Source organism: Semicossyphus pulcher, unplaced genomic scaffold (genome assembly GCF_022749685.1).
Source record: "Semicossyphus pulcher isolate SPU_LCO1_2020_fin unplaced genomic scaffold, fSemPul1.0.p SCAF_8, whole genome shotgun sequence".
Lineage (NCBI taxonomy): Eukaryota > Metazoa > Chordata > Actinopteri > Labriformes > Labridae > Semicossyphus > Semicossyphus pulcher.
In genome coordinates this window covers 27928435-27942279 of record NW_027211759.1, presented here as the reverse complement: position 1 = coordinate 27942279, position 13845 = coordinate 27928435, and the positions used below count along the sequence as shown (strand labels likewise).

The following is a 13845-nucleotide window of genomic DNA, read 5'->3' as shown; positions in this document are numbered from 1 at the left end:
TGAACACTCATAGTGATAACACACGTCTGAACCTACCTGGCTGAGATTCAGAGGCTGCTGCTGGAGGGGGTGTGGCCCTGAGCGCTGCTGTCGGTAGGATCCGCCTCCAGTCATACCCCCTGGTATGTGATTATTGCCAGACACCATCCCATTGGAGGATTTGAACTTGTACGCTGAATTCAGATGGTTCATTGCTTCTGCAAAAGGATAAATGTTTGGTTAATTTGGAAGCAGAAGCTTTTATACGTAAACACATAATAGTTATCGCCCCACATCAGGCTGTGCCGAGCTTAGGAAAGGATCCATGACAGTCCTCTACCTGGCATTAGCCGCTCACACTCACTCTGGACCTCGCTGTTCTGGGTTTTGAGGGGGGGAATGATGATGGTGCGGGGGTTCCCGTTGTTGTAGTTGTCCAGGATGGTGGTCTTTGTGTCATAGCTGTTGTTGTTGGGGGGTCTGGACTCCACAGTGTAGGGGCTGTTGTTGCTGGAACAGTCAGAGTCGGGTGAATCGTGGACCGTCACACAACTTATGACATTCTTCCGCTGCTTCGAAGATGATCTGGAGAAATAAAGAGATCAGAGAGAAATGTTTCTTTGAAATCAACTCAAGTGTTTTGGATAAACTCAAGGTCTAGCAGACACAAGCCATGTTTGAAAAGATGTTTGTGTTTCTTCATATTACAATTTGAATCTGCAAATCTTCTACCTCAGCAGCGATTCAAACATAACATGACTACCCCTATGATCAACGCACTTATTAACAGAACCAAACAGAACCAAATGTATCCTTCAAATCTAGAACTGACCTGTTGTTTTGTTTGTGGTCATCTTCCTCATCCGTGTCACTGCTGATGGTGATGATGCTGACTGCAGGGCTGGGCGTGTCGGGGATGATGATGGTCTGTCTGGGGACGTGGTGCTGGTGCTGATGGTCGCGGGTGGTGCTGGAAGCTTGCTCTGCTTCGCTAGACCCCCATCCGCCGCCCCCACATCCCTGCTGGGGCTGGCAGTTGGAGGCGGAGCTGTTCTGTAGCACAGCGCAGCGTGGAGGCGTGTTCTCCTTCACCCGCTTGGACCGCTGCGGAGACAGCACCGCCTGAGAGGACGACACCTCGTAGGCCGACATGTTCCTGATTAGAAAGATGGAGAACAAATTACACAGATGCTGAAGATCAAAGACGGCAGAATCAAAAGCTATGAGACACCAGGATCTCTTTGTGGTGATCTTCAGATGTCAGTTTGATGTTTTACAGGAAGTCTTTTGTCATATGAGCGTGGCTCACCTGGCAGACATCTGGTGCTGTTTGTTCTTTTTGGAAGAGGAGTTGTTGGCGGGGGGCTGCCTCATAACGTGTGCCACTCCAACATTGAGCGTCTGGTTTGATGGCAGCGTGACGTGGCCGGCCAACAAAGCCGGCTGCTGCATGATGGGATTGTAATGGCTGCCATGAGGATGGGAATTCCTGTAACATAACAAATGCATGTTACCACAACAAAGGAAACCTGCAAGGGAAGTAGCAAAGCAAACAACTACTCTGACATATGACCGGATAAAAGACAAGGGGGGTGTTTCCCACAGAATCCAGCAGATGGCAGCAGCTAACTTTTCAAAGAGGATGACAGTATGAGAGGGAGCGAGTGAGGGAGAGAGCAAAGAGGGAGGGCAGAGGAGCTGACACCAGCAGCTGTGGAGCAATAGCTCTGCAGAGGAAGTGCGACACTTTCCCAATCGTCTCTCTGAGGACAACAGAGCTGCCACTGGACAGGAAGGAGGCGGGGGTGTTGTCTGGTCACAGATGGACAGCTCTGAATGATTTTGAGCATACATGGCCCCAGCAGCCCTGCACATACACATTATATACCTGCACCGTCCTTATCTCCCTGCACATCGCCTTCTCCCATCCATCCATCCATCCATTTATCGAGTCATCGCAGTGACAGGCTGTACTCAACGTGATGTCTCTACATGTACATATATCCCATCTCCCGAGGTAAATCTGCTCTTATACAAGCACCAGCGTTCACGTGGGGACTGTGATTCACTGAAGATAAAGGACAAGCTGTCATAGAGGTACAGGCTCCTCGGTCAATCAGTCTTATACCAAACCATCGTCCTGTGGCACATTTTGACCTATAAAAGCCATAAAACCACTGCAGGCCTGTGAAATCAATTTATCTGACCTGTACTGCAGACTTACACCTGATGTTATGTGTGTAAAGGTGATTTCACATACAGCTTTGTTTTTGAAGCTTTAAAATAACATGTCAACCTATCGGATTTATTCATCCAGCTTAATCTTTTTGTGAAAAGAGGTAGTATAAAAACTAGACCACAGTATTCAGACATCAATAAATGCTCTCCAGCTCCACAGATCAGTGAAGGTTAAGACTGGCTTGGAGCAGTTCAAAGTAAGGAAGCATGTTGTTCACCTCCAGTTGGCGAGAGGCTGTGTGCTGCTCATGGAGTCGGGGATGACAGTGGCATGCTGGACTGAGGTGTGGGTGAGCTGCTGCCAGGCTGGAGGCAGCAGGATCTGCTGGGTGCCGCTGGGCCAGGCCTGCTGAGGGGGGGAGAGAGCGCACAGAGAGGGGGAGAAACAAAGAGAGGGAGAAGACGGGAGGAGGAGATGGAAAGGACAGAGAAAAACAGTCAGCTGCCGTGTGACAAAACATCCAAACACTGACAGTTATTTATATTATTTTATAAAGGCTCTCGTGAGAGTGCAAAGTCACCCTTGATTAATCTCGCTTGTTGTCATTTAAACAGTATAAATGCATGAACACAAGAAACTCATTGAACTTGGCTGATACGTTGGAGGGTGTTGTGATAAATCTCAATGTGTTTTCAAAAGTGCACAACAGCTGGTTTAAGGAAGGTACTGGGCATGCAAAACAAACTCCAACAGCTTCAAGGAGACATCCATCAACACCAGAGATAAGACCAGGACTTAATAAAGATGTACAGCAGCTCCTTCCTGTGCCTATGTGTGTGTATGAATGAGTGCATGTGTGTGTGTCAGCGTGTTAGTGTGATTATGCGTTTGACTTGTGTCAAATCAACCTATGTTCTAATTAAATTCTTGCTTCTATTCAAGCGGCTGTGAAAGCGACTACTTTGTATGTCTGATGCAGAACAGGAGGAGAATCAGGCATAATATGCCCCAAGATGTGCCAAGAGGAGTGTGTGTGTGTGTGTGTGTGTGTGTGTGTGTGTGTGTGTGTGTGTGTGTGTGTGTGTGCGCACATGCCTGAGCGTGTTTGTGTGTTACTGTGTGTGTAACCCTAATAGTTTAATGCAGCTCTATTGATTAGCACTTTAATGTCAGGGCTAATGAATTGTTCCTTTAATACCATTTGCACATCTATTTACAACGGCATCAGTATGTGCTGCAGCAGACACACGTTTAAATAGAGGAAGAGAAACCAGATGAAGGAGAGAGAGAGAGAGAGAGAGAGAGAGAGAGAGGCAGCGTACAAAATACAAAGCAGATAATCTGTCCTTACGCTACGGTAGCTTTATTTTTACCTTTATCTTTTAACTTTATCTTTACCGTAACCTTTGTCTTTGTATTCATGTCTCGGCTTTGCTCTGTCTCTTTCTATTATATCCTGACACAAAGCAGCTGTTCACTGTGTGTTCTGGTTTCAGGCTTGTGGAAGTTGAATTGTTTTTGTCTGAAGCTCGATGCAGAGTCCGAACCCGCCAGCCTGTGGTCTGAGTGCTGCAGGGTGCATCTGCAGGCCAGCCTTGTCTGTGCGCTGATGACTGACAACTCTAATGGAACATTGTGGAGCTGGTGATGGTCTTTACATCTAAGACCACATCCAAGGCCTTTTATCAACATGCCATTAAGACACTCTAATACATCCATCCATCTCCTGCTCCTCCGCCTCCTGCTCGCTCTATCTCCATTCCTGGCACTCTACATGCCTCTCTCACAGGCGTCTGCATTGTGTAACCAGCCTGTCTGCCCTGAAATGGTAACCCAGTTAAGAAGCCGTTTCTTTCTTCTCAGAGCTCACCATCACTATCAGCGGCCCACCGCCTCCCACCTCGACCTACACTCCCCGGGTGAAAACCCTTTGTCACCTCGGGGCTTTGAGAGCCCCAGCTCTCACTCTCCAATTGTTTCCACATTTTCTGCATTCCTGCTCCAGATAAAGGTCCTGCTGGTTCCCCTGCCTCCCTGCGTGGAGCCTCCTTCACTATGCCCCCTCTCTGCACACCCCAGGAGCTCAAGGCTAAACTTGCATTGGTCAAATGTGGGCAAAAGGTGCACAGGCAGCAGTGAGCAGTGGGTGGGTGTAGGCACAGGTGGGGAGCATGCAACCAAGAGGAAAACAACGACCCAGCCAAGCTTGCAAGACCTCCCACAGTAAAGGAATAAACACACACACGCAACACACCCAGTTATTAGGTGTGCTGCCTGCTGGCCTATATAAACCATCTGCTTGCATTAACTATTGCCTGTCTTTGTTTAACATGTGTGCAGACAGAGGGGGATACCTGCAGAGCATGGCAGCAGTGTGTGATCTACACTTGATATATCACTACATACAATTTGTTTTTTGAGTAATATAACAGATATTTTATTTCTCTTGCCTCTCATTGATCCATCATATCCATAAATCAGGTGATGTGGATTCTCTGGTCATGCAGAGCCTGATTCAAGCTTCCCCTGACCTCCCAGGATCCTCTGAGGCCTGTAATTTGGAGCGCCTGACTTGGAAGCAGCCCTGAAGCTAATCACCATTTGGTATCTGACAGATTAACCCACCATAGAAACACAGGCACGCACACACATACACACACAGAGCTTTGCTGCCTCCCTGCCTGCCTACTGCATGATTAACTGGAGATAAGGGAGTGCTTCAAACTCCCTGGATTCTCAGGGATATTTAAAGCCTTCATGGAAATTTCCATAGGGAAGAGGTGGTGTGTCGATGGAAGCGTTATACACTGTGTGTGTGTGTGTGTGTGTGTGTGTGTGTGTGCAGAGAGAGTGATGCACAGTCACTCTCTGCTACGTCCAACAACTGTACAGTAGCAGCTAAAGCTCCGGCTCCTCTGTGCAGGCTGCAGTGAAGGCCTACTCTGTGTGAAAGGCTCCTGCCTTTGTGTGCATCAGACCGTGTCAGCCTCAGCCTCCAGGAGAGCGGGGCAGCAGAGAGAGAGCGAGCGAGAGGGAGAGAGGAAGAGCAGCGAGAGGGAGAGAGGCAGGAAGCAATGCACAGGATTGGCCTGAATGCGCTGAGGAAAAAAACAGCTGCCAGCAGGGGCAGGGTCACGAACATCGAGTGATTTCCAGCTCCCATCGATAGATACTATTCTTAGTGAAGGCTTAAAAAAAGAGATGCAGAGATCTTTGTTTCAATGCGAGCAGTTCTGACAGGCACAGAAACAGTTAAGACCCAGGATACTATTAGTTCCCTCTGTGTGATACTCAAATCCCTTCGTACCTGTGTAAGCAGGCCAGGCTGGATCTGAAGAGGCTGGGCACCAGGGGCCTGGGTCACTATGGGAACAGCATTCTCCATCCGCACAGAGTAACTGGTGTGCTTGGAAGGGGACGCCTGCAGCCCTGCACACAAACAAAGCACATGAAGAGCCTGTCAACAGATACATATATATATATATCCCCCCCATCTGTCATTTAAAAACAACATCATGCCATCTGTAAAATAAAGAGCGACAGAACACATAACATGTTCTATATGCACACTGATTAATCTGCATTCAACAGATGTCAAAACCCTTCTGCTATGTTCAAACATACCAACACTACTGAGGAAAACAAAAACAGTAGTCATGGCAATCGTATAAAAACAGTTTCTAATAATGGAAATTCTTTTTATCACCAGTCCCACAGAAAGAATAAATATAAAACAGAATAATGCCTTAGAGCCTCTCAGCCCTCCCAGTGCAGCACAGAGGAGACAAAGGGGGCTGAGTAAGCGTTACACAGAGATATAAATATCCTTTCAAATGATTAATTGCCTCATTAAGTTATCTTTGAATCACAGCTTGTATGGTGAGATGGACACTGCCTGTGGCATGCAGACATAAACAAAAAGCTGCCATAAAGGGACGACTGTCTGCGCATTGGGACAGACTGAAAACAGAATGCAGCACTGTTTGTGTGGAACCAGATAAACGCTGTTTCTCCTCCTATCAGGGCCTCTTCCAAAGCAGGTGTTCATGGCTGAGATCTAATGTTTTGCGCAGATGACCAGAAATCCCACTCTATCCCTTCACACTAATGCATAGTGACTGCTGAGACCTCCTTACCTTGGAAGCCAGGTGGGCAGACGATGAGCGCCTGCTGGAAGGGGTCGGGCCGGGCAGCGCAGAGCTGAGGAGCCCCCGGCTGCAAGGGCATGCTCCTCTGGGCCACGGCTGCCATGGAGGCAGCGGAGGGCTGGTAGAGTGCAGATTGGTAGTTTAGTATGGAGACATCAGGACTTGCAAAGGAAAGGGTGGCATTGTTGGTGGAGGAGGGAGCCAGGTTGGTGGCCTAAAGGAATGATGGGACCAAAATAAAATCATGAGCGTGGAGGTACTGATGGGGATGACAGGGAAGAGGAAGTGCTCCGAGGAAGGAGGGTAAACAGCAGGAATGGTAAAAACAGAAAGATAACATTCGAAACAATGCACACATAAAGATGCAGAACAACCAGCAGATCAGGAGAAGATGGATGGCAGGGCATCCATCATTAATGAGAGCTGATGGAAGAATAAAGAAACTGGAGGACTGATTTGATCGCGTCTTAAAATATGCGGACTGTTGATTTGATTAATTAGAGGGAGAGAAAGAATGTGAGCAGGCATGCAATCAATGCTGCAATTCAAAGAATAATCAACCATCAATGAGCAAAATGCCACCAGAGCACATTCCCACTGAGGCTCGGATCATTTACTATCTTTTATAGTTTTCAGGCATCTTAACTTTACCTGGATATTTAGCTTTTGACATCTTTTTACTTTTAAGTTAACACAAATTTATTCCTTACATTGTGATATTTTTTAACTTAAATACATTTAAGGAGTATTATTGATTATTTTTATTTTGCATGGTTGTGCACCTTCCCTTACATCAAGACCAATTTAAGCCTTGCATCGGACATTAACACATAACTCATAACGATTTTGCAGAAGTAACACGGTGTAAAAGACGCATCGAGACAAACTAGACAAGAGATGGACTTTTTTTATTAGAACTACTTTTACCTCTACTACTACTGACTGCTTTCGACCAGAATCATGCGCTGCTTAGGAAATTATTTGCTGTATACAGTCACATTATACTGAACATTTATTTATTGATGCTTTATATGACTGACTACACATTTAAGCAACAATTAAGCAAAGAGCCGGATGAACATCTCACACATTATCACGCTCAAATGAAGACTGCTAAAAGCATATGACAAGTCTGTTAAATGTAAATGCTACAGAATCAATGTGAGCGATTATAACGAGCTGCAGCAAAATGTGACATTTCATGTCACAGCTTCACTATCGAGAGTCCGAATCAATGCGCCTGACAGCCAACGGTCATCCTTTAATTATGTAAGCTTTGGTAAATCCTACATGTCCTGACCATTAAAACAACACATGAAATATTAGGACAGCCTGCGAACATCAGAGATACAAACAAATGCGGTTAGAGACACCGTTTGCTCAGCGTGTAACTAGTATTTGCTCCACTGTCTAATTTTAGCCCTTTCATTAAGCGTACGGAGGGGCGGAGGGAAACACAGAGACAGCGCTTTCATTTTTCATTTGCTCTCTTTAGCGTGTTCGATAAACACCAGGGGAGGGAACATAATCAATAAGGCACTGTGGCATTCATCATACACAAGCACGCAAGCAGCAAAACACAAGTCAGAGATGCATTCCAGCCTTGCAAATGAATCGAGTTGAATAAATCACTAACTTAAGTCTGTCTATATGCCCTGAGAGCCGGGCTCAGAAAAGACAAGCGGAGGGAGTGTTAATCCATTTAAATCACAGCAAGATGGGGTTTTTGTCGCATGCTACACAGTGTGAGCCTGCTCGATAGAGTTGGTGATAAAGAACTCTGTTTACGAAAGAGAAGGGGTGGGGGAGGGGGGAGCAGGAGTTGTAACTAAGCACAATCTGGAAAACCTTGCAACCCGACGCTCAGTGATTCCGGCATAAGCCAAAAGTCAGCAGTTTCGATTCACAGACGGTGCGGGAACGAAGCGGTGAAGCACCACAGGCTCAACCCGGGGAAACGGGAGGAAAGAAGAGAAGGCAGAGGAGGACAGGAGCGAGAGGAGGGAGAAGGAGAGGAAGCCTGGTAAAGGGATTCTTAAGGCCTGAAAGCCCCAGAATGCAAGGCAAGCAGGAAGTGGGGCTTGTCATGTGTGTAATCAGCACTTTGTGACAATCCCACAGGACCTGGGGCACAGACAGAAACGCAGGCAGGCAGATATACATGCAGCAAGGCAGAGAGGCAGGCCAGTAAGCATGGAGACGTGCAGACAGACAGGAAGAAAACAGAACAAAGAGGCAAACAGCAGCAGCTCATGTGCTGTAAGCTTCTAGTGTTTGAAATACAATAAGGCGACATGTGAGGGGAACGTTAGGACGATGCGCCAGTCATATATTTGCTTATGATGCATTTACATTTACGTAAACATATTTATACATATTAAACGTTCTCTAAATGTGACAAATATTCTACACTTTCCTCTCTTTTAGAAGTCATGTGGACTTTTACTTTCATCTGTACTTTCACTTACGTCCAGCTGCATTTCTTATGTAAGCTTTTCATTCATAATTCTGTTGAAACCTAGCGGGTAAATGCAGTAAACCAAAGCTAAACTAAATTACAAACTTGCATCTGATAGGGTATTATGGAGTTATCTGTGGTTGTGGTGAGTGAGTGTTTGTTTGTTACCTGGCTGTGCACAGTGTTCAGCTGGTTGTTGAAGGTCATGGTGAGGTTGGTGGAGGTGCTGGGGGCCACGTGGGTGATAAAGGGCGTCTTGCTCTGGTTGACGGTGTCGTACATGTTCACACGTCGCTTACAGATCTCCATGTTTTGGAAGCACGACTTGACGCTGCACGGACAGAGAGTGAGGGAGAGCATGAGCGCTGTACTTATGACAGGTGTTATTTCAATGTTTAAAATGATGGTTATAGAAACGACAACAGGGCTGCTCGTACTGTGTGCTGTGTGGGAAATCGAGGAGGTGCGACATGGTCACAAAGGGGTGGTTGAGCGTTTCGATGGGGGTGATCCTCTTGTCTGCGTCGATGGTCAGCATCTTGGTTAACAAGTCGATGAACTCCCTCCTGTCCGCCTTCTCTGCCAGCATGTCGCTCCCCTCCAGGTCTGATGTCATGTTCACCTGGAGGCACCGAACAAACACAGCAGCACGTTAGCATTTCAATCACATCTTCACTGACTGAATGAGGATTCAAGGCCTTGAATGTTTCTGCAGACGACAGAGAAAAGTCTCTCCCACTGTTTATTCACATACAGAGGCCTATTAATACTCACAAGGCCTCATCAGTTAGGGTGTCAGTGTGTGTGTGTGTGTCGCAGAGTACAGTGATAACCTTACACCTTTGTGACATTAAAAACATTTGCACTATTTTTAGCAGCACTTGAAATATCTCCTGGCGCCTCTCTGAGATTTTTATCTTTTCCTGCGATGTGAGAGCAAACAAAAAACACGAGCCCAGTAAATGCAGCCTTTGGCTCGTCGTTGCAGAGGCCCTTTCACAGAGGACACCATTTTGTGGGCGCCTCTGAGGACGCTGACATGAGACAACTTAACCTATATATCTAAATATGTTCTGGGGCAGTTCTGGGAAGCTGCTTTGGAACATCGTGTTGCTTCATCTGTATTAAACATTGCGGCTTATGTTGTGGATAAGCACTTGGCAGGGCTGATTCCTGCAGATTTCTGCTCTGATGAAAAGCTACAGAACTAGTCTGAGGTGATTCGGGACTGGGTTTACTTCCAGAGTTGTCATGTAAGGTGATGAATGAAGAAATAGGGGCAAGGTCACGATATAGCTCGTCAAGCATGTCGTCAGGCGGTGGAGGACAGAGACGGGGACAGCAGCAGCAGACAGCCAGCCTTGTTTATTGTACCTGCCGTGCAGAGGTAGCAGGCCTGTTTTTAATAAAGACGCGGCGCTTATCGGTAGGCCTGCTCCAGGGGCTATCAGATGTGCTGCCAGTCAACACTGCAAATCTGATTCAATTCTCTTTCTCTATGCAGGTTATTCAGGCTCTGTAACCATTCCTCTCTGCTCGCCATCTCCGCTGGCTGTGATAACGGAACAATTTGCAGAAAGGGTGAGAAATAATCACATCGTCCTGTGCTGGTGGAAGAGATGACTTTGGGAAGGGAACACAGTTGGCTTGCACATGCACAGCCGATGAGAGGCGGCTGAGGTGCGCCCCAATAATCAGACTGCATAAGGGAAAGAATATCCATCACATCCGTCATCAAATCGTGCAAAAACTGAATTTACTGCATAAAAATACATGTTCATACCTTATTGCTTTAATAACAGCAAAAGGAATAATGCAGCATTCCCTTATTTTTAATAAAACAGAAATGGTCGCTCAAAACACGATGACAAGGAGCTTCAGCCAACACGGTCAGCCCTGCGTGTCTTGCATGTCAACGGCTGTTTATGGAGCCACATCTGTGCGGTGAGGAGCTCTGACATGCCGCTCTGGAGAGTGGGCAGCCATGGCAGATGTCGAGCAGTGAGACAGATTGGGCTACGCCTCAGGAGATGTGGAGCTCGGCATGCAGGGTGCAGACCTGTCTCCTGCACAGCGCTACAACATGTGCGGATTTAGCCATAAACTTTACTTTCTCAGCAGGAAGAGGAAATGTGTGTTCATAAGTGCATGTGACAAAAGAAAGATAACTAGAGGACCATGCTGTTCCTCCTGCCTCGGCTTCACTCCAATCAACAGAGATATTGAAGGATTGCAGATCAAAGTGAATCGAGCGGTGCCGGCCTTCCTTCCGTCCACATCCGGCCTCCAGCTCGGTCCTGCACTGGCTGTAAGTTGGTGTCTGATTTACTCAAATTAGATATACTCGTGACTAAAGCCTTCCCACATTTCCCACGACTGAAAGGAGGTTCATTATCTCTTCCTGGCACCCAGCCCCTCTGTCTTTCAGGGCCCTCAGCTATATCATCCATTATACACGCAGAGACAGATGTCCACAATGCTGACTTGTTTATACGGTCAGGATAGTGAGACGGGGCAAAATAGGCAGTTTTCCCCACATTAGGGCTGTGCAGCTCTGCTGTGTCTCCTCTGTGTTTTCATAGTAAGCTGAAGACGGGACACAGAGCTTGAAGCGTAGGAGACAGAGGTGACCCAGGGGATATCATACCAGTGCAGGTTGGTTTCATTAAAGCCGGTGCTGCGTGTGTTTTTGTGTGTGTTGCAGTTACTGTTAATTCAACGAGCCCGGGCAGCGATACTATCTTGTCCCAGCCTGCTGCATGCAATCCCAGACATGCCTGACAGCGGCCCGAGGCGCTACTGGACAACCATAATTGTCTCCATCACTTAAGTCCCTACATGTGTTGTGTTTCCACACAGACCGTTTCCACAGGCTGCTGCTGGCTGTGTATGGACATATTCCAAAAGAAATAATTCACCTGCTTATCTCCTATCTCTTGGCTGGTCGCTATCAGAGGCAGGATCGAGGTGCATGATGACAAGTGAGTACTGTCACAGATTTAGAGGGGTCCTGGGAAAAACATTGTAATTTTCCATCACAGCTGCCATATCTGCCAGCAGGACCAGTATTTGGCCAAGCGAGGGCGAACAAAACAACACTCACTATCATCTCTCTGTCACGCACGTCCTATCAAAATGTCATGGCTGCATGTGAACTTTCCCACCATGGAGAAATGAATTCACTCTGAGTCATAGAGGATAGTGACATAAGATCAGTAGCAGTGCTTTTCCATACATAAGCTGCTATATAAGGCACTTCCTGGGGTTATGTCAGATCGTCTACACAAACAGATTCCCACAGGTGACACGCCAGGCTGCAGAGGCAGAGGGGCTAGCAGACACAACACTATGAAGGACTCGCTGAGCTGGTCTGAGAAACTGGAGGGGACCTTCTGGAATATTTTAGTGATCGAGAGAGAGAGAGTACAACATTTAGTGGCCCTTACATGTTCTATAGACGTACAAAGTGGGGACATAGCCACAACACTCACTGCAGCTTGAATAAGAGAGCAAACTGTACATATCAAACACGTTAACCAGCCCACCACATGTTCAGCTCAAATGTCTGCCTGTAACTCATTAGACAGCGGTTAAGCAAAACGAGGAGCAGAGGCAGGGTCGAGGAGGGGTTTCATCGAACAGCTGCTTTCATTTCACCCTGTACAATTCTGTGTAGCAGCAGAGCTACGATGCATCTGGGGATCAGGCCTCGGCAGGATATATATTTTAAAGGATTTCAAATATTTGACTGATAATTCTCAGGATGTGATGGATCGCACATGAGCAAACTCCTCAGTGGAAACTATCGATATGAGGGGGGTTGTGGTTGTGTAGTTTGTGTTTATGGAAGACTTGTGCTTTGTTATAGTGAAACAAGCATACCTGCGCCATATCATCCAAGCAGTTGAAGATGTACTTGCGAGCCTCCTTGGACTTGATCCCCGTTTCACCCTCGTGGTCCTCTGGAGTCTGTTGGAGACAAGAACCAGATGTTCCTCTCAAATCCCATCACACTTCCCCTCTGGAAACGCACTATTTACATTTGGCTCATTACAGCCTCTTGTTGTTGATGTGCAGCAGGACTCGGCTTGCCCTCTGAGCAACCCTGGGGTAGCACACAAACACTCATCTAACAGCCAGGGAAGGTGGGGGGGACTGCATCACTGAGGCAATATGCACAATTTAAACCACGCACACACACAGACACACACACACCTTTCACACAACAAGTGCACATGGACACACATTCACGTATACTACATGAAAATTAACAGACAAGTCTAAACATATGTGACATTTTCAAAGGATAAAACATATCTGTGTTGACAAAAGAAACCTCCTGACTGAACACATGATATTTATTAATTAGTCAGCAACACAACACAGCTGCTGTAATATAAAAACACATGGCAGGGTCATATAAATGCTGAGCAGTTTCCCTTTCAGTACGGGTGCCTTGAAGTTTGATTTTCCACACGTGCTTAGTGCACTAGAAAACCATGACGAGTTACATCAGCGGTTTCCAATACATGCTATTATTACACGGCTGTGTTAAATACTTGGTTCTGACTGACATTCTGAGGTCTGCTATTTCTCAATAACAGACTGTTCACACAATCCGGAGGACTAACTGTAATCATATCAATCCGACAAAAGAAGTCCGGTAAATGGGACGTCAGTCTGTTTACAAAAGAAAAAAAGAAAAGAGACAAAACAGCGGAGAGAAACCAATAAAGGTTAAACGATGTAAAAACTGAAGGATACACTCATTTCAGTGTGAGTAATAACAGCTAGCTTAGTTTATTTTAATGTGAGAAGTAACAGCTAGCTTAGCTTATTTTAATGTGAGAAGTAACAGCTAGCTTAGCTCATTTTAATGTGAGTAGTAACAGCTAGCGTAGCTCATTTTAATGTGAGAAGTAACAGCTAGCTTAGCTCATTTTAATGTGAGTAGTAACAGCTAGCTTAGCTCATTTTAATGTGAGTAGTAACAGCTAGCTTAGCTCATTTTAAAGTGAGTAGTAACAGCTAGCTTAGCTCATTTTAATGTGAGTAGTAACAGCTAGCTTAGCTCATTTTAA

The 13845-nt window shown here is 46.3% G+C and overlaps 1 protein-coding gene across 5 annotated transcripts in view; it reads right to left on the bottom strand.

The window, feature by feature from the left end:
• The window catches only part of hipk2 (homeodomain interacting protein kinase 2), a 71449-nt gene that overhangs the window by 6694 nt on the left and 50910 nt on the right, over positions 1 to 13845 (bottom strand). The window contains exons 5-14 of one of the 5 annotated variants that reach the window (XM_069685707.1): positions 12647 to 12733; positions 9202 to 9386; positions 8933 to 9095; positions 6295 to 6520; positions 5466 to 5587; positions 2436 to 2566; positions 1289 to 1468; positions 812 to 1135; positions 320 to 564; positions 37 to 197 (exon numbers count right to left, since the gene is read on the bottom strand). In XM_069685707.1, coding sequence (XP_069541808.1) covers positions 37 to 197; positions 320 to 564; positions 812 to 1135; positions 1289 to 1468; positions 2436 to 2566; positions 5466 to 5587; positions 6295 to 6520; positions 8933 to 9095; positions 9202 to 9386; positions 12647 to 12733 — 1824 coding nt within the window. The remainder of the gene's footprint in view (positions 1 to 36; positions 198 to 319; positions 565 to 811; positions 1136 to 1288; positions 1469 to 2435; positions 2567 to 5465; positions 5588 to 6294; positions 6521 to 8932; positions 9096 to 9201; positions 9387 to 12646; positions 12734 to 13845) is intronic. The other 4 variants (XM_069685709.1, XM_069685708.1, XM_069685710.1 and 1 more) reach the window with 4 other exon arrangements.